Raw genomic sequence first — 22523 nt, 5'->3', positions numbered from 1 at the left:
TGATGATGGCGGCATAATGTTTTGGCACACTTAATAGTCTTGAGTAGTGTGTAATATAAACATAAATTTTATATGCACTGGGGAACCAAGAAAGTCTTGTGACTAGCTTTATTGACATATTTGCTTGGTTGGTCTGGAACCCAGCTCACATTGTCTCAGTGGAATGCCTATAATTGCATGGCCTTGATGTTCTCAACATGTTCCCTACTGTTTGCAATAAATGTATAACTATAGCCAGATGCATCAGATCAAATCCAGCTTTGATTCTAGCCACACTGCGGCACAGGCAGAACTGACACTTCTGATTGCCTCAGGAACAAGTGCCCCTAAGTATTAGTGTCTGTTTTGTGACATTACCTTTACATAGTTTGTCCAACTGAGGCAGGATAGACAGCGTTAGGGATTTGAGCAGCCTCCCACAACTATATTCCACCTGAAGGAGCCAGATGCCAAATGGCCTGAATCAGGAAACAGGAATGGGGTGGTCAGAGAGAGCCGACCCTGACGAAAGATAGGCAAAATCTGCAACTAAAGCAAGCCCGCGGTTGCACCAGAAACAAACTTGCCCTACCAATAATCTCCACTCGGGGGCGCTGGGGGGCACTTAGTACACTCGGTATTCTTGGGGTATACGACCCTTGATCCACTCCTGTAGGCAATAGAGGAGCCCCGCCTTGGAGGGCAGGAACTACATTACCCAGAATTCCGGGCGTAAAAAATGCCACCACACTGAGCCAATGAAGGCTTAGTAAAGGCGTTTCCGTTTGGCCGTTTTTGTAGGGCGGGACTTTGGTAGTCCTCGTGGCGGGCATTTCGTCTTCTGTCAGTGGTGTCTCAGCCCATCAGGAGGGTCTTTTCGCAGAGTCCAGTTGAAAAGGCCCAAGAGCGGTGGTCCCTGCCACACAGCCACGGGTGTAAGTCTTGGTGACGCCGCCCGAGAGACCGGCGCCAGGTCCGGGACTGGGACCGCTGTGTCCGGGGCCTCTTCCTAGCCCGCGGCTCCCGCCACGCGCCACCGTCGGAGTCCCATGGCGGCGGCCGTGCTGAGGCGCCCTGCTGGGGTGAGTGCGTGTCCCCCGGGCCCTCATCGCCTCACCCCACCGAGCCCTACAGCCCCACACTTACAGGCACCTGGCACGTCCTGTAGCTCCGGCCCCGGCCTCCAAGGGGGCCCTCCTAGGTGACACGTGTGACGGCGGTGGGAGAGAGTGACAGGCAGAAGAGCTCATGTAAACAAGGGCAGGGGCCGCTGACCCGGGAGGACCCCGAAACCTGGGGTCCCTCTGTCTGCATTCAACAGTCTGAGGGGGAATCACCTCTTGACTGTGCGGCAGAGGAATTGTACCTTCATTCTGAGGGTCTTTGGAGCCGTGGAAGGTTGTGGAAGAGCGGACAAAGGATGGGTTAGCGTTTCCAAGCTTTTTGAATCCTGCTCAGAGAGAGAGAGAACAGACTGGAATGGGCAGATGAGGACAGCGAGACACAGGGAGCTGAGTCTTTGCGCAAGGACACAGAGCTGCCTAAAGTCAGCCACGAAGACTGAGCCCAGAGGATAGACAGCATGCTGGAGGTCACCGGCCTCCGGGGCTGGGCAAGGGTACAGAGGACACCTGCTTGCCTGGAGCTGAATGGTGGTTGTCTGCGTCTTCCCACAGGCTTTGAAGGGTGAAAACCCCCTTATTTAACAAGGCAAGACAGGACAAGGTATCCGAGGCCCTTCCTGTTGGTGACACAACCGGGTAGTGTTTGGGATTGTGGCGTCTTGAGATTCTTCCCTTGGCAATTTTTCCGTCTCTTGGATATGAAGACTCGAGAAATACTCCCAAACGTGTGTCCTGAGTGCAAGCGCAGGTAACACGAAGGTGCTTGCATTGGTTGTGAGCAGATGCACAAGGTTAACCCAGGGAGAGTCGCCAGCAAGTGCAGGTGCTTGGTGCTTGGTGCAGGTGCTATTCCCAAGCCACTGAGCTGAGAATAGGCACCACAGGTCTCTCCTTTTTTGTGTGTTTGAAACAAAGAGCAGGCAACCCTAGAATTAGATCTGTAAAGCAGCCAGCTGATCCTTTATACCAGGTGCAGAGAGTGAAATGTTGGGATTAGAGAAAGGAGTTGTCTCTGCTGGGTCTAACAGGCTCCCTCTGGCTGCACAGTGGAGCGCAGGTTATGGGATTAGGGCAGGAGGCAGGGAGGCGGAGAAGAGGCAACTGCTGTCTGTAATCCAGCAGAGTGCTGATGGACCACAACTGTGTCCAAGGGAATTAGGAAAAAAGTTTGGATTCTGGGCCAATGTTTAAAGAAGAGCCCAGTGGATTTGCAGGCATTGTAGGTGATGCAGGAAAAAGGAGGAGTTGGGGATGACTTTAGGACTTGGTCTTAGCAGTTAAAGTGATGAACACTCCATCAGCTGGCCTGGGGAAGTTGGTGGTAGGATAATTTTTCTTGGGACCATCAGAAGTTTGTTTTGGCCCTGTAAAAAGTCTGAGAAGTTGCAGAGAACAGCGAGTAGAGGCATCTAGTGGGCAGCTGGATACTCAGGTTTGGAAATCTGGAGAGGGGTCCAGGAGGGAGATATCCCAAAGTCGTTGCTCTTGTGTGGATCAGTGTCGAGCTGCAGCGATGTTTAGGACTGAGCGCAGGTTTTGGTGCCAAAGGTCGGAAAGGCTAGGGCACCTGCCCAAGAGTGCTTTCCCTCCCTTGTCTCTTGTTTGGGGTTTCTAAGGCTCACAAACACAGGTTAGTGAGAGGAGTGATAGTGGCAACAGAGTGGGAAAGAGGGTGACCTCCCAGGTGACTAAGGCATCCATGGGATGAGTGGACATGGTAGTTCTGAAGGCAGAAGAGTGATTGAGAGGTGACTTTGAGGACAAAGCTCCTGTTCTTTTACTACCGTGTAGATTCATCAAAACTTTGTGGTACGCTTTGATGGAGTATAAACTGTTTCAGTCTTGCTGGTAGACGACGCCTGGGGCAAATGTAGTCACTTTTGAGTGTCACTGTGCCTGAATAGGAAACAAGTCAAACTGGGCACTTCTGGGAGTTTGAATGGAAAGAGGATGTTGTGGTCTCTGCCGTGCAGAAGTGGAAGGGAGTTACTCATAGCTGGACTTCACACGTGGCTCTGGGTGACTAACCTGGAAGTAAGGGTCAAAGGCAGACAAGGTGACCTCTCAGAGCCTCACCTGAGGCTTTACCCAGCTGTGGGATCTGTCAGAGGACTGCAGTTGTACTAAATCATTTTGAAATATTTGAGCACTCTCTGGATACCATATGCAAAGTACATGGGTGAGTCCAGAGAGATCCCCGGGGTTTGGAGCAAGAGGGCAGTGGAGCTGGGGGAGTGAACCTGGGGTGTGAAGATGTGAAGGAGGCAGACATTCCACAATGGTGTGCACCGTGACAGGAAGTGCGAGCTGATGGTCCTGGGGACCCCGTGTGAGGATATAAGGGTGTAGCATAAGCCCATGTTTGGCTGTGTCTTGGAGGCATGATTTGGGGGACTCGGTGGAATTGCTTGGCAGAAAGGATGAGGCTCTGCAGGCATGGCCCAGAGCTTAGACGGTGTTTATTTGCTCCCCTCTTATGCCCCCCAACCCTCGTCCTGCTGTTGCTGCTGAAGGCGATAATAGGGATTAATCGGAGGGCCTTGTGTGGGTAGGAAGGCCTGGAGGAGGATGAACATGGGGAAGATCTGTGAGGAGTAGGATTGCGGGTTCTCAGAGAGACACTGTTTTTGTCTCATTTATATTAATCCTGACAGGTTGGTGTGACCCTTGAGGACGTGGCCATCTACTTCTCCCTGGATGAATGGTGCCTCCTTGATGAAGCTCAGAGACGCCTGTACCTGGATGTGATGCAAGAGAACTTTGCACTTATATCCTCACTGGGTAAGATCCTCATGCTGCACAGTGACCTGGACTTGGCTTGGTATTTCCCATGGGTGAAACCCTAACCCCTTCCCATGGGTGCTCTGTCCTTACATGTGAACTGTGGGTACTACTTCCTTCCCCAGGTTTCTGGGTGGTTACTGTTCTTGGTAGGGCCGGTTTGTTTGCACTGCCCTCTTCTCTCCCCGTGGTCCCAATACCTGCTGTACTGAATACACAATGGGCAGGATTTGAAGTAGTCTTGCAGGGAGCCAAATGGATTCCATCATGACTAGTGAGGAAAAGCACATTTTTATATTTCTGATGCTCATTTTCATATGTTTTTGAAAAAAGCTGTATACCTTAAGCCCATTTTTTTTAACCAAATCTTCTTTATTTTTGCTAGTGAGTCCTTTAAATTTTTTGTATATTTTATATATTAACTTTTTATCAGATACAGGTACATGTCTTTTTGTATTTGCTTAATTATGCTTTGTATGCATTGAGTTGTTGTTTTGTTTTGTTTTTTTACAAAATTGGTTTGTGGAAACCCTGCATTCAGCAAGTCTATTGGTGCCACTTTTTGAGCAGCGTTAGTATATAGTTAGCATTTTTAGCAATCAAGTACTTTTAATTAAACTATGTACATTTTTAAAGAAGACATAATGCTATTGTGCCATTCAGAGACTACAGTATAGTATAACCAGAATTTTATTATTCACTGAAAATCAAAAAATTCATGTGACACCTCACATTGCGATATTCGCTCTAAGTGGTGGTCTCACCCAAACCCACAGCATCTCCAATGGATAACTGTATATTTTTCCCATCCTGGACATTGCATTTTCATTCCGTTCATTTTTGCTTTGCTTTGCAGAAGCTTTTTCATTAGGTGTAGTTTACGTTGTTTATTTTTGTTTTTGTGGCCTCTATGTTGGTGTCCTATCCAGAAAGTGCCGGCATAAATCTCATGCAGCGTTTTTTCTCGATTGTCTCCTAGGAGTTTTAGTTATTCAGCTCCTACATTTAATTTTTAATTCATTTGGGGTTCATTTTATGAGTGGTGTTAGATAGGGGCCCAGTTTTGTTTTATAGGTGAATATCCAGTTTTTCTGGCAGCATTCATTGAAGAGACTATGCTTTCCCCCATGTATGGTTATTCTTTTCTTTACTAACTTAGGCCTCTGTTTCTTCTTGTTTTATTCATTTTCTGAGGTACAAGGTTAGGCTGTTTATTTGAGGTCTTGGTTAATATAGGCATTCATCTCTGTAAAATTTGCACTTAGAACTGTGTTTTCTGCTCCTCATACATAGTCGTTGGTAGCTTGTGTTTTCATTTACATTTGCCTCTAGATGTATTTGAAGAATTCTCTTTTGATTTTTTTTTCTTTGACCTGTTGATTTTTCAGGAGTGTGTTGTTTAATTTCCACGTATTTGTAATTTTTCAGCTTTTTTGACATTGAAATTCATTTCTACGTTCATACCATCGCAATCAGAAAAGATATTTTACCTAACATGGTCTATGTAGAGTATACACATACTTGAGAAGAATCTGTATTCTCCTGCAATTGGATATAATGTTTTGTATATATCTATTACCTTTGCTCTAAAGTGTACTTTTTTTTTTTAAGATTTTATTTATTTATTTTTAGGGAGAGAGGAGAGAAACATCAACGTGCGAGAGATACATCGATTGGTTGCCTCTCTCACACCCCCAGCTGAGGATTTGGCCTGCAGCCCAGGCATGTGTCCTGACTGGGAATCAAACCCATGATCTTTTGGTTTGCAGTCTGTCACTTAATCCACTGAGCCACACCAGCCAGGGATAAAGTGTAGTTTAACCTCAGTTTTTTTCTTGTTTTTTGATCAGGATGATTTACCAATTGTTGAAAGGGGAGTATTGAAGTTTTGGGTCGCCTTTTCTGCCTTCAGATCTGATGATATTTGTCTAATATACTTAGGCGCTCTGATGTTGGGTGCATAATATTTAAAATTGTTCTATCCTCTTGAAGAATTGATTCCTTTATCATTCTGTAATGACTGTTGTTTCTTGTGACAGTTTTTGAATTAGTCTATCTTGTCTCATAGAAGTTTAGATACTCCTTTTCTCTCTTATCAAAATCTGTTTTTTTAAGATTTTATTTATTTTTATTTTTAGACAGTGGAAGGGAGGGCTAAAGAGAGAGAAACATCAATGTGTGATTGCCTCTTGCATGCCCCCTACTGGGCACCTGGCCCGCATCCCAGGCATATGCCCTAAAGTGGGAATTGAACCAGTCACCCTTTGGTTCTCAGGCTGGTGTTCAATCCACTGAGCCACACCAGCCAGGGCTCTCTTGCTGTTTTTTATGATTTGATAATTTTTCCTAGTGGTATGCTTTGATTCTTTCTTTTTTGTATATCTGTTATATAGGTTTTTATTTGTTGTTTCCACGAGGAGTGTACAACATAACTCATACTCTTAAAAATCTGTTTTAACCAGATAAAAGCTTCCATTGCATATAAATATTTTACCCTTGTATCTCCCCACACTACAGCATTTTATGTTTCTGATATCACAGTTCACATCTTTTTATTTTGTGCATCTATTAACAAATTATTGTGGCCATTATCATTTTTAATACTTTTAGTTTTTAACCTTTATAACAGAAGTATTTATTGTATACTCCACCAATACAGTATTATAGTATTGTGAATTTGATTCCCTTCTCAGATTTACCAGTGAGTTTTACGCTTTCCTATATATTTGTGTTTTTATTTAGTAACCTTTCCTTTTAGCCTGAAGAACATTCTTTGGCATTTCTAACAAGTCAGGTTGAGTGGCTGTTTACTTACTCAGCTTTTGTTTATCTGGAAAACTTTTAATTTCTTCTTGTTTCTGTAGGACAGCTTTTCTGGGTATAGTATTGTTGGGATGGCAATTGTTTTCTTTTAGTGTTTTGCAGTAATCACCTGGTTTACTTATAGCCTGAATTGTGTCTGCCGAGAATACTTCTTTGGTTGTTAGGGGTTTGTTTCCTTATATGAGAGGAGTTTCTTTCTTTTTCTGCTTTCTGAATACTCTTGCTTTTATTTTTTGACACTTTCATTAAATGTGTCTTCGTGAACTCCTTTTTGTGTTGAGTCTGGACAGGGACCTATGAGAATCATGAATTTGGATAATCACGTCTCTGATTAGATTTTGGAAGTCCATCTTCAGCTTATTTCTGTAAATAAAGTTTCTATCTTTTTACCTCCCTTGCTATTTTTCTCCCTGGTTCCCTTTTTGTTCTCTCTCTCTCTCTACTCAACCTCCCCTCACCCGCCCTTGTTCTGGGACTCCCATAAAGCAAATATAGATTAATTTGATGGTGTTCAGTAATTCAATTGGGCTGTCTTCACTTGCTGCTTCTTTTTTCTCTTCTACATGGATGATTTCAAATGACCTGTCTTAGAGATTACCTACTGTTTCAGCTGCTTGATCATGTGTGATTTTGAAACTTTTTATTGGCATTGTTTCACTTTATTCATTTTATTCTTCAACCTGAGAATTTCTGTTTGATTCATTTTTATGATTTCTGCTTATCTCACCTTCTCCTTTTGTATTGGTTTATTATGTTGAATTCCATTTGTGTTCTCTTGTAATTTACTGAGGTTATTAAAATTAAGTATTTTGGTTTATTGTCTGACTAGATTTCCATTTTTGGGTGTGGTGTACATTATTGGAAAGTTATGATGTTCTTTTGGTGGTTTCTGTGTTTTTTGTATTTCTTTTATTTTTTAATTTATTTTAAAAAAGATTTTATCTATTTATTTATTTTTTAGAGTGAAAAAGAGAGAGAGAGAAACATTAATGTGCCAGAGAAACGTCAGTTGGTTGCTTCTCACACAGCCCCAACCGGGAACCTGTCCAACAACCCAGGCATGTGTCCTGACTGGGAATCAAACCAATGACCTTTTAGTCTGCAGACAACACCCAAACCACTGAGCTATACCAGTTAGGACTCGTATTTCTTTTAGTCTAATGTTGATATCTACACATTTGATGAACCAATTACTCGTTGCAACCATGTTGACTAATTCTGGTTGGAGAAAAACCTCTACTTGCACGTACAGGCAAGGGTTCTCACTGGGTGGGGTGTTGTGTTTTGGGCTTGAGATAAGTCACAGCAACCGTGTCACTTTGCTGTTCCATGAGCTGAGGTCAGAGTAGTGAAGAATGTAAGGGTCCTCAAGTGGCTTTGGCAGGATTTTTCCTCAACGGCAGCATTGGCTTATGGAGTTTTAGGTGCATACACTTCCTGGAAAATACTGATCTCTTTTTCTGCTATTGCAGAGGTTATGGCCAAGGGGATTCCTCTTGGAATCCATGCCTGCGAACTCTACAATGTCTTCTGATTGTAAATTCTGGAGAGTTTTCAGATGTTTCTGAGCTTCCTGAGGACTTAAGCACTGAAGCAATAGAGTTTACCAGGGTTTTCCACAGAATAGGCCATTAGGGTCTACTCTAGCACAAGCAAACTGGCTGACAGCACTAGCCTTGTTTCAGACCCTAGTTGTTTCCACAAATCTTTGCACACCTAGTCTCCACATTCATACTTTCTGTGCAGTTCTCCCTTTTTTGCTTCCCTGCGTTGCTGTTTGTCTTAATTGGACTCTTATTCCTTTACACCATTGCTGTATTTGTTGGTGTATATCTGTCTACTTGTTCTTGAAAGGGAGGTGAATTCTGGTCTCCTATTCTGCCATCTCACTGACGCGATTCACATAGGTCTTTTTCCTGTGGTCTGTTTTGTGCTGCATTGTCCTACCATAGTGCTGGCCATTCATCTACTTAGTTTCTCTCTTAGGAAGTGTAGTATGTGTATCCCATGTAATGACTCAGATGGGTGTTAAGGGGAAGAGTTTTTTGTGCATCATAGAAGGGACATGTCTTCATCCATGGCAGGGTGGACTTAGAGGGAGTCTTGCCTTGGTCAATGACTATTGGTGAAGATTTGACATTAGCACTTTGTTAAGGTCATAACTGGGAACCCAGGCTGTAACAACAGTGTTTTGTTACCATTTCCAGCGCCCACACCCTCATCTACTTGTTTTTTCCTCGTTGTTGACACTTTGCAAACTAGTCAGTTCTAAGAATTATTACTTCTCCCTAGATTTCCAGCTCCTGAATAATCTTCACCTCTGTAAAGCCAACATCTCAACCATTTTTTTCACAGGTCCCTCTAGACTGCTCTCCAACTGTGATCCATGCCTGCTGCGCATTACAGTGTGCACATATCTTTATATTGACCTTGAACAGAATCTGTTCTGCTGCAGTTGATTTTCATGGCTTTGGGTACATTCACATTCTTCTACATAGCCTGATCACCAGTAGAAATGGTCCTGCAGGAAGCCATTGGCAGAGGAACCACTTGGAGACCCTGCCTATTTTCCTTGTGTCCCATCCTATGCTTGTAGGTTTCCACCATTTATTGACCGTAAGGGTTGAATAATGTACAATAGCCATTTAGTGACCTTAAGGATTAAGCAATGTACAACAGCCATTTCCTCAGAGCGAAACTCACTTGTCTTGAAATCATTCTATATTATCTACCCTAGATGTGATAGGTGGTCATTTATGATGAGATTAACCCTTGCTTATAAGATCCAAATATACTTCATTAGCATTTCTTTGTGTTCAGGATGTTGCTGTGGAGCAGAGGATATGGAGACACCCATTGAACAGAACATTTCTCTAACAGTGTCACAGGCAAAGAATCCCAAGGTATCTTTGTCTTCTCAGAAATGCCACCCCTGTGGGAGTTGTGCACCAGTCTTGAGAGACATTTTTCACTTGGTTGAGCAGCAGGGAACACAACACAGCCAGACACTGTTGAGGTGTGGGGCATGTGCAAAACAATTTTATTTCAGTGCAAATTATCATCAGCACCAGGAGCAGCACGTGAGAAAGAAGTCTTTTATATGCAGAGCGGACAGAGTCTCTCTTGCAAAGAGCAGGAATTTTCATATATCAAGGAAAACTTTTATTACCAAAGACTTTGTTAAGAACTTCTCAGAAAATCTCCAGCGAAAAGCTACTCAAATTGGGGATAGGCCAAATAAAATTTCTCTGTTTGGAGTGACCTTTCAAGAAAGAAAAAATCATTACACTTGGAGAGAATGCAAGAAAGCCAATGTTCTCAAGCACACTCTTATACAGCACCAGGATGTCCATAATGGAAGACATTGTTTTGTGTGCTCCGAATGTGGAAAATATTTTACCACGGTATATGGCCTCCGTTGTCATGAAAGAGTTCACACAGGAGAAAAACCGTATGAGTGCAGTGAATGTGGAAAATTTTTTACCACAAGCAGCAGCCTTGGAAAACATCGGAGAATTCATCCTGGAGAAAGGCCTTATGAGTGCAGTGAATGTGGAAAGTCTTTTACAAGCAGTCCAGGCCTCCATTGTCATCAGAGAGTTCACACAGAAGAAAAGCCTTATGAGTGCAATGAATGTGGAAAATCTTTTACCAGTAGCAGTAAACTCTGTCATCATGAGAGAGTTCACACAGGAGAAAGGCCTTATGTGTGCCGTGAGTGTGGGAAATCCTTTTTCTTTAGATGTCGCCTCCGTTATCATGAGAGATTTCACACTGGAGAAAGGCCTTTTGTGTGCAATGAATGTGGGAAATCTTTTACCAATACCAGGAAACTTCGTTTTCATGAGAGAGTTCACACTGGAGAAAGGCCTTATGAGTGTCGTGAATGTGGGAAATCTTTTACCAGTAGCAGTGGCCTCTATTATCATCAGAGAGTTCACACAGGAGAGAGGCCATATGAGTGCAGTGAATGTGGGAAATCTTTTCAAAGGAACTCTGACCTTCGTCGTCATCAAAGAGTCCACACTGGAGAAAGGCCTTATGAGTGCAATGATTGTGGGAAATCTTTTACCAGTAGTACTGGCCTTCGTTATCATCAGAGAGTTCATAAGGGAGAAAGGCCTTATGAGTGTCGTGAATGTGGGAAATCTTTTACCAGTAGCAGTGGCCTCTATTATCATCAGAGAGTTCACACAGGTGAAAGGCCTTATGAGTGTAGTGAATGTGGGAAATCCTTTGTCCATATCGGTAACCTTCATTATCATGAGAGATTTCACACTGTGAAAATGCCTTATGAGTGCTGTGAATAGAAAAATCTTTTACCAGTAACCATGGCCTTTGTTGTCATTAGAGAGGTCACATAGTACTAAGGTTTTCTGAGTGCAAAAATATGGGAAATCTTTTACCCTGTAGCTATATTTTTTTATTACCAGAGAGGTCACACAAGAGAAAGGCCTTATGAGTGCATCGTATGTGGGAAACCTTTTACCAGTAGCTGTGGCCTCTGCTATCAGATAGTTCACACTGGTGAAAGGTTTCAAGCATGAAGTGAATGTGGTAATTATTTAGCCATAAAATTATGTCTTTTGAGATTGAATAGTTTACATTCTGGAGGTGCTTAGATTTTAGGGAATGTGTTAGTGTCTTGTTCAGTGCAATGACACTGAGGGAAACCCTGAGTAGCCATCTGAGTTGAACTTTGTACGAATGTTCCCAGTGTGGACATTTTTCTTAACTTTAATGTTTAAGTTTTAAAGAACCTAACAAATTGTGATGTAAACTGATAGTAACTTTCTGCCTTCTTACCAGAAGTGTATGATAGGTCCATTTCTGCCAGCCCAGCAAACTGTTGATTTGTTTAAATTTTATTAATTTTAATTTTTAAAATAAGTTTATTGTGCTCTGTTTCAGGTGTTTTGTTTGTATTTTCAGAAGGACTCATGATCAGCATTTTTACAGATGTGTATTTAGTACTGATAAGTTTTTAGTAAAAATGTGTCCTCACATGATTTACCTGTTCCTTTATGAACTTAGGCTACTCTTCTTTAACAAATTGAACAGTGAAACAACAGAGATATGTTGCAATGTCATTCATTTTTACTCCTTGAGTAATGGACTTAACTCTTGCTTTCCAGAATAATTGTTTTCCATACTGGAAAATTTTAATTTTTTTTTGTATCACAGTGTTATAGGCACATATCATACACTGTAAAGAATCTGCATTAATACACTGCATTGTTTTTATAAGGTCAAACATTTAGTAATATAATAAAGCCTTGCTTTTTAGTGTTCACCCATTTTTGTGGTCTATCATCTGCAGTTGGTTTTAAAGCAGGATGTGAAGGTGCGCTGGCGGGTATGAAGATAAATGGGTATTTGTTGAACCCCAGAGCACTCCCAAAAGTGAAAGAGAAAAGATGAGCGATCAGACTCCTTATACCTTGTGCCATGTAATCTGGGTTTAAATCCCAGATCTCTGACAATCACCGTGGTGACAAGGAAAGAATCCACTCTCTGGGCCTCATATTTCTCCTGTGGAAAATGGGGGTAAAGAGGAGCCCTGCTCCAGGCCTTAGTGCCCATTTCATTGGCTCTATCACCAGCCATCATGTATGGGTGCTAACCATAGGCCAGACTCCCCTGGGACCTTCTGCCCCAGGTATTTGAGAAAAATAAATGGAACATCTCAGAACCCACTACTCTGCTAAAGTCCACAAAGATCCCATTACATGGAGGAGGTGTCTTAAGGGCACTGGTCTCACTGTGGACTCCCCATGAGGGGATGTCTGGATGGCTTTAGAGCCTTCTGAAACTCACTTCACTGATGATGTGACGGTAATGAAGGTGCTAACTGTGGCTCCTGTGAGGATCCATAGAGGTGATGGAACACTGGAAACTTCCCAGTGCTAGTATGCCAGGGTTTGTTTTTTGAGTGCTTTTTCTTTAATTTTTACAACATCCTGGGGATGGGGTACAACCAAGGATCAGAAAGGTGAAGTGGCTTTTCCAAGGTCACACAACAGAAAAGTGTCAGATTCAAGAGGCTAGGTTTGAACCAGGGAGTCTGGCTCAAGAACTGAGAACAATCTTTTCATGCTGTATGAAGCCCTCAGTCTTGGACAGATGGCCAAGGAGACTCAGCTGCTGCTGCTGTTTGCATTGCTGGAATTATCATCATGATTTCCTCCCAATCCCTTGGATATCCCAGGGCACTCATAGTGTGTCCCACAGTCTTCATGGGAACACCATCTGGCATCTCCAGTGGTTTCTCCAGGGAAAATTTCTTTGAGCCAGAGCCACACTTTGTCTGTTTCACCTTTGAACTTAGCACAGAGCTTGCCACTAAGGAGGCCCCGGTGTTTCAGCCCTTCACGCACCTTTCGTGTGACAGGCTTGGATCCCATCCACTGTGGTGAATGGGATGCCTCAGTTTTGACTCTTTAAGTGTTGTTCGTACAGGGCTCTAACATTCATTCTGAAGGTGTGGGAACAGCCAGATGTGTATCTACACTGAGGCATCATATTCAGAAGTGATGTTGGAGACCTACAGGATCCTTTTCTTGTTGGACAAGGGCTCACCACTCTATCACTTAGGGGACCTGCTTACCATGTGATTCTGTCCTCTTTGTTTATACTGGCTGGATGAGACCGGGCCTTCCCTGTAGCCCTAACCACGTTCTAGGCCCATGTCCTTTTCTCCAGTCGTCTTGTGTCTGCACCAGGAATCTTTGTGTAGGAACATAATAATTTTGAACACAATCCCTCACTGCAGGGTCCAGCACAGTCTTGCCACAACTGAGATCCTTACTCCAGATTCCCTGAGATGGGAGCTTAGTGTGGAAGCCAGTCTCCCCACAGCCCCATTACCAGAGTCGTGGATGGTGAGCTTTTCTCACAGAAGAGGGTGAGCATTGAGCATTTTTGAAGAGACGTTTGCCATCAGTGCTTTCCCGGTGTCTTCCTAAACAACACAATCCCTTTAAAAGGTACCGGGTGACATGCATGGACACCCTCTGAAAACTGACCCCCTTTCCCCTTGTTTCCGTCTCCCTGCTGTCAATAGAATGTCTTGAATTAGAGCTGAGTTCTAAAGTTTTTGTAAGTGTTAGTTTTTTTCCACTTCAACAGACGGAGCCGCTCTGAGCAGGCCCTGTGAGCTGTCTGGGACTTTAGAACATTATTTGGATGCCATTGTATCTTCAAGATAACCTATCCGTTGAGGCAAGTCAAACTGGTTTTCCCAGCCAGAGAACAGAAAGAAATACTCTTTTTAGTACACAATTGATAAAAGAAATACCAAATGTAGATCAGTCATTTTAAAGAGAATAATAACCGTGGTCAGAGCTAAGGTCCCCTAACCACAATCGGCTGTCAGGTTAGTTGCAGGTACATTCAAACTCCTCTCACTGAATTTGAACATTGTCCTCATCCTTTAGCTTCCAGATTCTTTCCATGTTAGGTTATCTCCCTATACCTTTTACAATATTTTATTGACAGGTTTTTTTAGGTGTGTCTTACTTTCACTTAAGTTTAACAGGACATCTTAACACCCACCTTCGTCAAAGATATGCTAGTAAAATACTCCTATGGTATCCATTTGTAACTCATGCTCTGAAAAGGTAAAAAACGCACATCCAACAATTGCTATAAAGGCACTAAAGTTCAGGCAAAAGCTGAATAAAACACAGTCTTCATAGGAAACAAAGCTTTTAGAATGAACTTCAGGAGGTCCAGTGTGTTCGCTCAGTGATGAGAACAAAAATACTCCAGACAGGTGTCAAGGAAACATGGAGGGGAGGTATTAAGCATCCCTAAAGCAAGTGGATGTGTGGGCACAATGCCTTTTAGTTCCTCAGAATATATCCCTTGTGGCATTCATTCAGTATTTGTGTCCCAACCCTAGAAAATAATTGTTTTCTCCGTAACATTTTTTACTGAAAATTCTAAGATGTGGTTTGTTTTTTTTCCAACAACATAATGGGTACCTGGCTGGTGTGGCTCAATGGGTTGAGCCCTGGCCTGCAAACTGAAAGGTCCCTGACTCAGTTCCCAGTCTGGGTACAGGCCTTGGTTGCAGGCCAGGTCCCCTGCTAGGGGCATGTGACAGGCAACCAATTGATGTTTCTCTCCCGCTCCCTGCCCCTCCCCCACTGCCTTCCCTTCTCTAAAAAAATAAAGTCTTTTAAAAAAGAGAATACTCATATGGTAATAGCAGTTACATACCAAATTTACATTTGGTGCCAAGATGGCCGCAATGTTTGCATCCTTGAATGTGTGGAAAATCAGCATTTGAACCTGAGATAAAGATATTGGATTCAACAAACTAATGTTTTTGTCAAAAAAATAATGATCATTTCACCCGTAAAAGCAGTGACAGTGTCTGTATGGAGATTATTTCTGGAAGAGAGTTATGGAATTAGTAAATTACAGGAAGATTATCAATGTTGATGAATGGAACTTTACAATGAGCATTACTCAATAGCTAAAAGCCAAAAGGTTCTATGAAGCATGAGATCAGGTAAGTCTCAATGGGGTGGGGTGGGTATTAGGGAGGGTAAATAAAGGACACTGAGTTCTAAGAGGTGAGAGAATTTACTTGAGCCCTTGGCTATTCTGGAAATTTTTTTTTTTTAAGGTTTTATGCATTTTTAGAGAGGGGAAGGGAGGGAGAAAGAGAGGGAGAGAAACATCAATGTGTGGTTGCCTCTCGTGCGCTTCCTATGGGGGACCTGGCCTGCAACCCAGGCGTGTGCCCTAGACCAGAAATCAAACTGGCGACCCTTTAATTTGCATGCCAGCACTCAATCAACTGAGCCACACCAGCCAGGGCATACCATGAAATTCTTGTTTCTGGAAAGTGTGAATCCTTTTCATTCATGAAAACTTGAGGAAAATAGTGAGGTAAGAAAGAGAGTAAGGTGTGAGCAGAAAAACTCAGAATAATTAAAGAGAAGCCAGGGCATCAAGTTTCAGGGCTTCAACAATCATTGACTAATTATCTGCTTCAGAGGCTGTACTGGTCTGTGCTATACAACAGTGAATAAAGGAATGTATTCTCACACAGGTTTGTTCAAAGCCATTATTGAAGGAGTAGCCAAGATGTCACAAAAAATTATAGTAGATTATAAAGTGACAGGTGACGTGGAAATGTAAAGAGAGTAGCACCCAGGAATGATAAACATGGAGCCTTAGCAATTTAGGAGCACAAATTTAGATGGGAGAAAACTGTTTGGGTACATCATGAAGATTATCTCCAGACAAGAAAAAGCCAGTACAATGTTCTTGTACCAGGAGCTTACCTGGAGTGTCAGACCATTGTGTCAGTTGCAGGGTGCTGGAGGTACTTTCTATTTTCATTCAGAAGTGGTTTTTAATTTCTCTTAAGTGTTAGATCCTAACTGTCCTGTTACATGTCTTAGTTCTAGTGTTTTTCAAATATTGATTCTGCTGTTTTTCAAATATTGGTTTATATTTCAGTATATTTGCTTAAAATTTTACTTTTAAATTTTGTATACTTTAATTTCAGAACACATACACACACACACACATACACGCACAGAGAGACACAAATACACAGCATCCAAACCCGATGTCAAACATGAGAAAGGAAGGCTTGAAGCCGCTGTAACCTGCCTTAGGCAAAGAGAAGAGAGAGAAAAATCACTAAACATCAGCAGAGGAAACCAGGTGGGCTAGTAGAAACTTCTACTGTGCTTCTTCGATGCTAGAGGCATCCTTATCACCCTTGGTGGGGCGGGGCAGTACATCAGAAACAGCAGCACTGCATTCTGCTGTCATTTTATCTTTGTCAGTGCCTAGGCCCAGCTTGACCATGAGGTAGATGCGGTTGGAATGAGTCTGGGGGTTTTCATGTGAGAAGCCAGAGGAGAGCAATGCAGTTTCAAACAGCAACAGCGCAAGGCATTGACAGCCTTGACATTGTCTGCCTCTGCCTTCTGCTGCAGAGTCTCCACAATTGGGCGGTTGGGGTTGGTTCTAGGTGTTTTTTTTCAGCCATCCTGTAGCCCAGTGTTATCCCCAAATGCCTGGGCTTTCATGATATGCTCCATGTTAGCTGTGCAATTGTAGGTGTTAGTCACAGTGCAGCAGGTTGAAGACATAAGCCTCTTGGAGATTATCATCTTCTCAATCTTCTTATCTAAGATTTCTTTCAGTAGCTTCCAGAGGTCCTCAAACTTGGCTTTACTCTTCCATCTTCTTTTCATCCTCAGGTAGCTCCAGGCCCTCCTTGGGAACTGAGACCAAGCTCTTGAGCTTCGTCACATTCCTTGAGCTGCTGCACACTATTCATCAGCAGGCTCCATCATATATCTACCTCAAAGCCCCACTTCTGCACTCAATCCACAAAAGCAGAGTTGACAACATGCTCTGCTTTCACCGGTGATATAATAGATAGACTTCTGGGCCTCCTTCATGTGAGAGACATATTCTGAAAAAGAAGTCACTTCATCTTCAGACTGGAAGGTATGAGTGTAGAAGCTTAGAAAGGCATTGCCAATTAGTCAAGTCCTTATGGATTAGGTTTTTAGAGAATGCCTTGTAGAATTTCTTACAGTTCTCATCTTCTGCCAGCTCAGAAAAGAGCTCAAGGTACTCTTTAACAATGGTTTTACAAATGACCTTCAAGTTTTTGCTCTGCTGGGGCATTCCTTAGATTTTCAGGGGCATACCTTCAGAGTTAAGCACACTGCAGATGAAGTTGAGATGCTCTGGTATCAACTTGTCACAGCTGTCCGTGATGAACACACGGCAGACATGCAGAGTTTGATGATGTTCTTCTGGTTGTTATCAAAGAGGACAAAGAGAGCTTGACGGGATAAACAGCAATGCTCTGAATTCCAACTGACCTTCCACAGAGAAGTGCTTGACTGCCAGGTGGTCTTCCCAGTCATTGGTGAGGCTCTTATAGAACTCTCCATATTTCTCCAGGGATTCTGCTTTAAATGGGCTTGGTCTTGTTAAAATCTTTTTTTTCTTTTTTTTTCAGTGTGTGGTTTCCTTTCACGTGCCCCAAGGGGGGACCTGGTGTGCGACCCAGGCATGTGCCCTGACTGGGAATCGAACTGGCGACCCTTTGGTTCACAGGCCAGCACTCAGTCTGTACCAGCCGGGACTGCTGTTACATTCTTCACAATCAATGTATTTCTCCTTAATTTTTGTTTATTTTTCTTGTCTTTTTCTCTAGCATCCTTCTCATCCGAACCCACATCTTCAGTCTTTTAAAGAGGTTTTTTTCTCCTCTTTATCTTCTTCTTTATCCCCTTTCTCTTCCTCTGCTTCATCATCACTGATTATTTTCTCTTGTTTCTTCTCCACATAAAAGGAGTTGAAATACCCTGTGAACTGTGAGTGCTTCTTCACTACTTCTTTGACCTGTCCTTCATTTAAGTACTCTGTCTGGTCTTCTTTAAGGTGGATGATCACTTTGGTACCCTGGCCAATGGGCCTAGCATGGTCCGCTTGCATAGTGAAGGAACCCCTAGCAGAAGACTACCGGGCATACTGCTCATCATCATTGTGCTTTGTGAATCACAACCACTCTCTGTGCTCCCCGGTGGGCAGAATAAAAGCCAGCACCGAATTGTCCAATCCCAGAGCTGTCTGCACTAGCCTGAAGAGCCACCACAACTGCTTTTGTACCAGATTTGGCAGTGGTTTCCTGATTATGAGATGAGCTTTGGTCATGCCAATGCTTGTTCACTAGAGTCAGGGGGCATTCCTGGGGTTTGAGGAGGATGTCAGTTTTCGGCTCTCATAGCGTATCTTGTCCAAGGCATCAGAAGCATTACTGATCAACTCCTGAAGGAAAATTTCCTTGTTGGAGTAGAAGGTATTGATGATGAGACACATGAGTTGGGCAATTTCTGCCGGGAGGCAACAGTTTCCACCTTCTCTCCATGGTGCACTTCCTCAGACATCTTTTTTTTTTTTTTTTTAATTTAAAGATTTTATTTATTTATTTTTAAAGAAAGGGGAAGGGAGGAAGAAAGGGAGAGAAACATCAATGTGTAACAGAAACACTGATGGTTTGTCTCTTGCATGCCCCCAACCAGGGACCTGGCCTGCAGCCCAGGCATGTGCGCTGACCAGGAATCAAACCAGTGACCTTTTGGTCTGTGGGATGACAACCATTCCACTGAGCCATACCAATCAGGGCTTAAAGGTGAAGATGCAAATACCAGAGAACAGGGACTGTGCTTGGCTCAAACATCAGGGGTGACTAAAGAGTCACTTTAAATTTTAAATAAAAGAAAGGTAGTTGCCAGATTACTATTGGTTTTTAATTTTTACTGCATGTATGTATATTTATAATTTCTTGTTAATTGTAATAAAATCTTGAAGTCTGGGGTGAATTTTCAAAACAAAAAATTATTACATCAGGAAAGAATGTAAGAAAGCAATTAACAGCAAGCACACACTTATTCAGGGTCAATGTATTTATACTAGAAATCTGTTCTTTGTGCCATGAATATGGGGAATATTTTACCAGAATGTTGTCAGAGAGTTCACTCAGGAGAAAGGTTTTAGGAGTGCAGTGAATGCAGGAAATCTTTTACCACTAGCACTACCCTGCGCTATCGTTGGAGGGTTTACCCTACTTAAAGGCTTCCAGCATGTAGTAAATGTGAGAAATCATTCAGCCATAAATCTGTGCCCTCTAGACATTGGAGAGTTCACAGTGTGTACATGCTTAGATTTTAGGGAATGTGCTGCTGTCTTATTCAGTGTCATGACACTAAAGTAAATTCTGAGGGAGCCATCTATCTGAAGTGAATTAACGCAGATGGTCACAGTGGAGAGATCTTTCATAAATGTCAGTTATGTTGAAGCATGTGTTTGTTGCATGTTCACACCTACCCAGGTCTCCTGCCAGATTTATGTCCCTACCAGTGTCTATGGCTGAAGGCATTTTCCCTCTACTGCTTGGTAAGTCTTCACAGTGTGTACCAGCCAGCACCCCAGTGTACATGGGGAAGGTTACCTCTGTTCTCCCATGCATATGTTCCTGGATTCAGTAGTTCCTCAGTGATATTCTTCTCAAGGCCAATAGTAACCTCATCTTACAGAGCACCAGGGAAGCTAGGCAGCTGAAACTGTCTCAAGACCAAAACACAACACCCTAACCCAGACAACACCCTTGATTCCACATGCAGATAAATTTAGTTCTGGAGCGAGAGCTGGTCCATGAGGTTGAGAGGAATAAGTGCTTCATCAAATGTGTAGACATTATCACAAGACTAACACAAATACTGAAAACAAGCTAACATAATAATTTTACACTAATGGATACCAGACAAACGGAGATCTACATACAGCCTGATTGGAGATCCAAAATATGTTTTAAAAACATTCCTGAGCTACAAGAGAACACAGATGGAGCCAACATAATGAAGAAACCAATACAGAAATGAAAGGAGAATATCAGACAGAAGTTATAAAAAAGAAAACCAAAATGCTGGAGTTGAAAATTACATGAATGAAATGAAAAATGCAATAAAGAGTATCAAGAGCAGACACTAAAAAAACCTGTGATGTCAAACGCAAGTTATTTGAAAGCATCCAGGTGGAAAGAAAAAAAAAAGAAGAGGGAGGTTAGGGAGTGGAGAGATTGAGCAAAAAAGGAAGAAGGATTCGTGGACCAGTGTGCTGATTGCATGGGGGAGAGGAGTAAGGGGACTAAATGGTAATGGAAAAAATTACAATAAAAAATTTTTTAAGAAAAGAATGTAAAAAATGCAGCAAAACATATTAAGTAACACCATCAAGATAACCTATATTTGCACCATGGGAATCCCAGAAAATGCTGGGTCAAAAAGGGAGACAGAAAAGAGGAAGAAGAGTAGAAAACTTATTTTATTTTTAAAAAGATTTTATTATTTTTAGAGAGGGGAAAGTAGGGAGGAAGAGAGGGAGAAAAGCATCAACGTGAGAGAGAAACATCGATTGGTTACCTCTTGTATGTACCCCCACATGGGACTGAACCTGCAACCCAGGCTGGTAGCCTGAATGGGAATCAAACCAACGACACCTCGCTTTGCAGAACGGTGCAACCAACTGAGCCACACTGATCAGGGCTAAATATTTAAAAAAATAAGTTGGAGACTGACTTACTAAATCTGAAAGGCGATTATTCACATTCTCCCAGGTCTCTCTACAGAGTCAATGCAAATAGGACTTCATTAAGACACATAATAATGTAAGTATCAAAAATCAAAGGCAAAAAGAATTTTGAAAGCACAAAACAAGTAGACACTCTTCTAACACAGGGGAGTGCCCCCAAAAGACTAGCAGATTTCTCCAAAGGAACCTGGCAAGCTTAGGGAAAAAAATCAAATATGTTGAAGACACTGTAAGAAAACACCTGCAAACTGCCCTGGTTGATATGGCTCAGTGGATTGAGTGCTGGCCTGAGGACTGAAAGGTCGCTGGTGGGGGAGATCTTGCTTCAGAACTAAATTTATCTGCATGTGGAATCGAGGGTGTTGTCTGGGTTAGTATGTTGTGTTTTGGTCTTGAGACAGTTTCAGCTGCTTAGCTTCCTTGGTGCTCCATAAGTTGAGGTCAACAAAAGCAAAGAATGCAGGGGTTCTCATTGGTTATGGCAGCGTTCTTCTGCAATGACAATTTTGACTTTTGGAATCTTTGGTGGAAAATATTTCTGGGATTTACTGATTTTTGTTCCTTTCATGGGGTATGTTCTGGCAAAGGGGATTTCTTTTGGAATTCATGCTGACAAACTTTATATGGTTCTTTGATGTGTAAACTGGCAAGTTCACACATGTTGGAAGGGATTCTGTGGTTCCTAACAGCAAATTGTCCCAGGGTTTTTCACACCACATGCCAGTAAGGTCAACACTAACGCAAGCTCCATGGCTGAAAGAGATACCTCTAACCTTTGTTTTTGAACCTAGCCATCTTCAAATATGTTTTTCATCCAGTCTTCCCAGTCATAGTTTCTGTGCAGTTCTTTTTTCTTCCCTTTGTTGCTTGCTGTCCTAATTGGACTGTTATTCCCATTTTTGAGAGCTGTTTTTGTTCATGGACAGCTGTCTACTTGTTTTGGGGAGGGAGATGAGTTATCCTGTCTTTTATTGTGCCATCTTGCTGATGTCACTCACACAGATCTTTTTCCTGTGGTTGGTTTTGTACTCTTTTGTTTTTAATACAACGCTTGCCCTTTATCTCTTCAGTTGCCCTCTTAGAATGTTTATCATCTGTATCCCATGTAATGGCTCAACTGGAAGTTAAGGAGACAAGTCACTTTCTGCATCACAGGAGCAACAGGACTCCATGCATGGCTGTGTTGGCTCAGAGGTGTATTATATCGGTGAATGGCAGTTGGTGCGGGTTTGGTGCCAAGTCTTTAAGGTCATAATTAGGAAACTATTTTAATAGTGTTTTTTCCTTACTATTGCCATTCCCACACGTTAAAGTACTTGCTTTTGCTTATTGTTGACAGTTTGCCAACTACTAAGTTTTAATAGTTAACATTCGTACTCAGACTTCCAGCCCATGGATAATCGTCACCTCTCTAAACTTTGAAACTGAAACCTTTCCCTTAGAGTTTCCTCTTTACGGCACTCCAACCATGGTCCATGCCTGCAGACCCTTGGGGTGCACACGTATCATTATATTGACCTTGAATATCATATGCCTTTTTGTTGTTGTTGTTAAATATTTTATTTATTTATTTTTTTAGAGAAAGAGGAAGGGAGGGAGAAAGAGATGGAGAGAGACATCAGTGTGTGGTTGCCTCTCACATATCCCCAACCGGGGACCTGGCCTGCAACCCAG

At 42.5% G+C, this 22523-nt stretch overlaps 1 protein-coding gene and 1 pseudogene across 1 annotated transcript; one reads left to right on the top strand and one right to left on the bottom strand.

Annotated features, from left to right (window-relative positions):
• Positions 1–1028: 1028 nt before the first annotated feature.
• Positions 1029–11254, top strand: LOC129081618 (zinc finger protein 501-like). Its single transcript, XM_054587282.1, has 4 exons — positions 1029–1061; positions 3758–3884; positions 9882–11009; positions 11079–11254. The coding sequence occupies exons 1-4, from the start codon at positions 1029–1031 to the stop codon at positions 11252–11254; spliced, it is 1464 nt and encodes a 487-aa protein (XP_054443257.1).
• Positions 11255–16412: 5158 nt separating this feature from the next.
• On the bottom strand, positions 16413–18646 carry LOC129081617 (heat shock protein HSP 90-beta-like; annotated as a pseudogene).
• Positions 18647–22523: the final 3877 nt, after the last annotated feature.

The sequence above is a fragment of the Pteronotus mesoamericanus genome, unplaced genomic scaffold (assembly GCF_021234165.1).
Source record: "Pteronotus mesoamericanus isolate MK-2021 breed Mesoamerican mustached bat unplaced genomic scaffold, CSHL_Meso_final scaffold_1135, whole genome shotgun sequence".
Taxonomy (NCBI): Eukaryota; Metazoa; Chordata; class Mammalia; order Chiroptera; family Mormoopidae; genus Pteronotus; species Pteronotus mesoamericanus.
The sequence above is the reverse complement of the archived record's forward strand: the minus strand, read 5'-3'. Positions and strand labels throughout refer to the sequence as shown.

Excerpts from the sequence above, each read along its gene's own strand:
- LOC129081618 (XM_054587282.1), top strand. The coding sequence starts at position 1,029 with ATGGCGGCGGCCGTGCTGAGGCGCCCTGCTGGG. Across the intron at positions 1,062-3,757 it reads TGCTGAGGCGCCCTGCTGGG|GTTGGTGTGACCCTTGAGGA; the intron begins GTGAGTGCGTGT and ends TAATCCTGACAG. Across the intron at positions 11,010-11,078 it reads GAAAATGCCTTATGAGTGCT|GTTTTCTGAGTGCAAAAATA; the intron begins GTGAATAGAAAA and ends CATAGTACTAAG.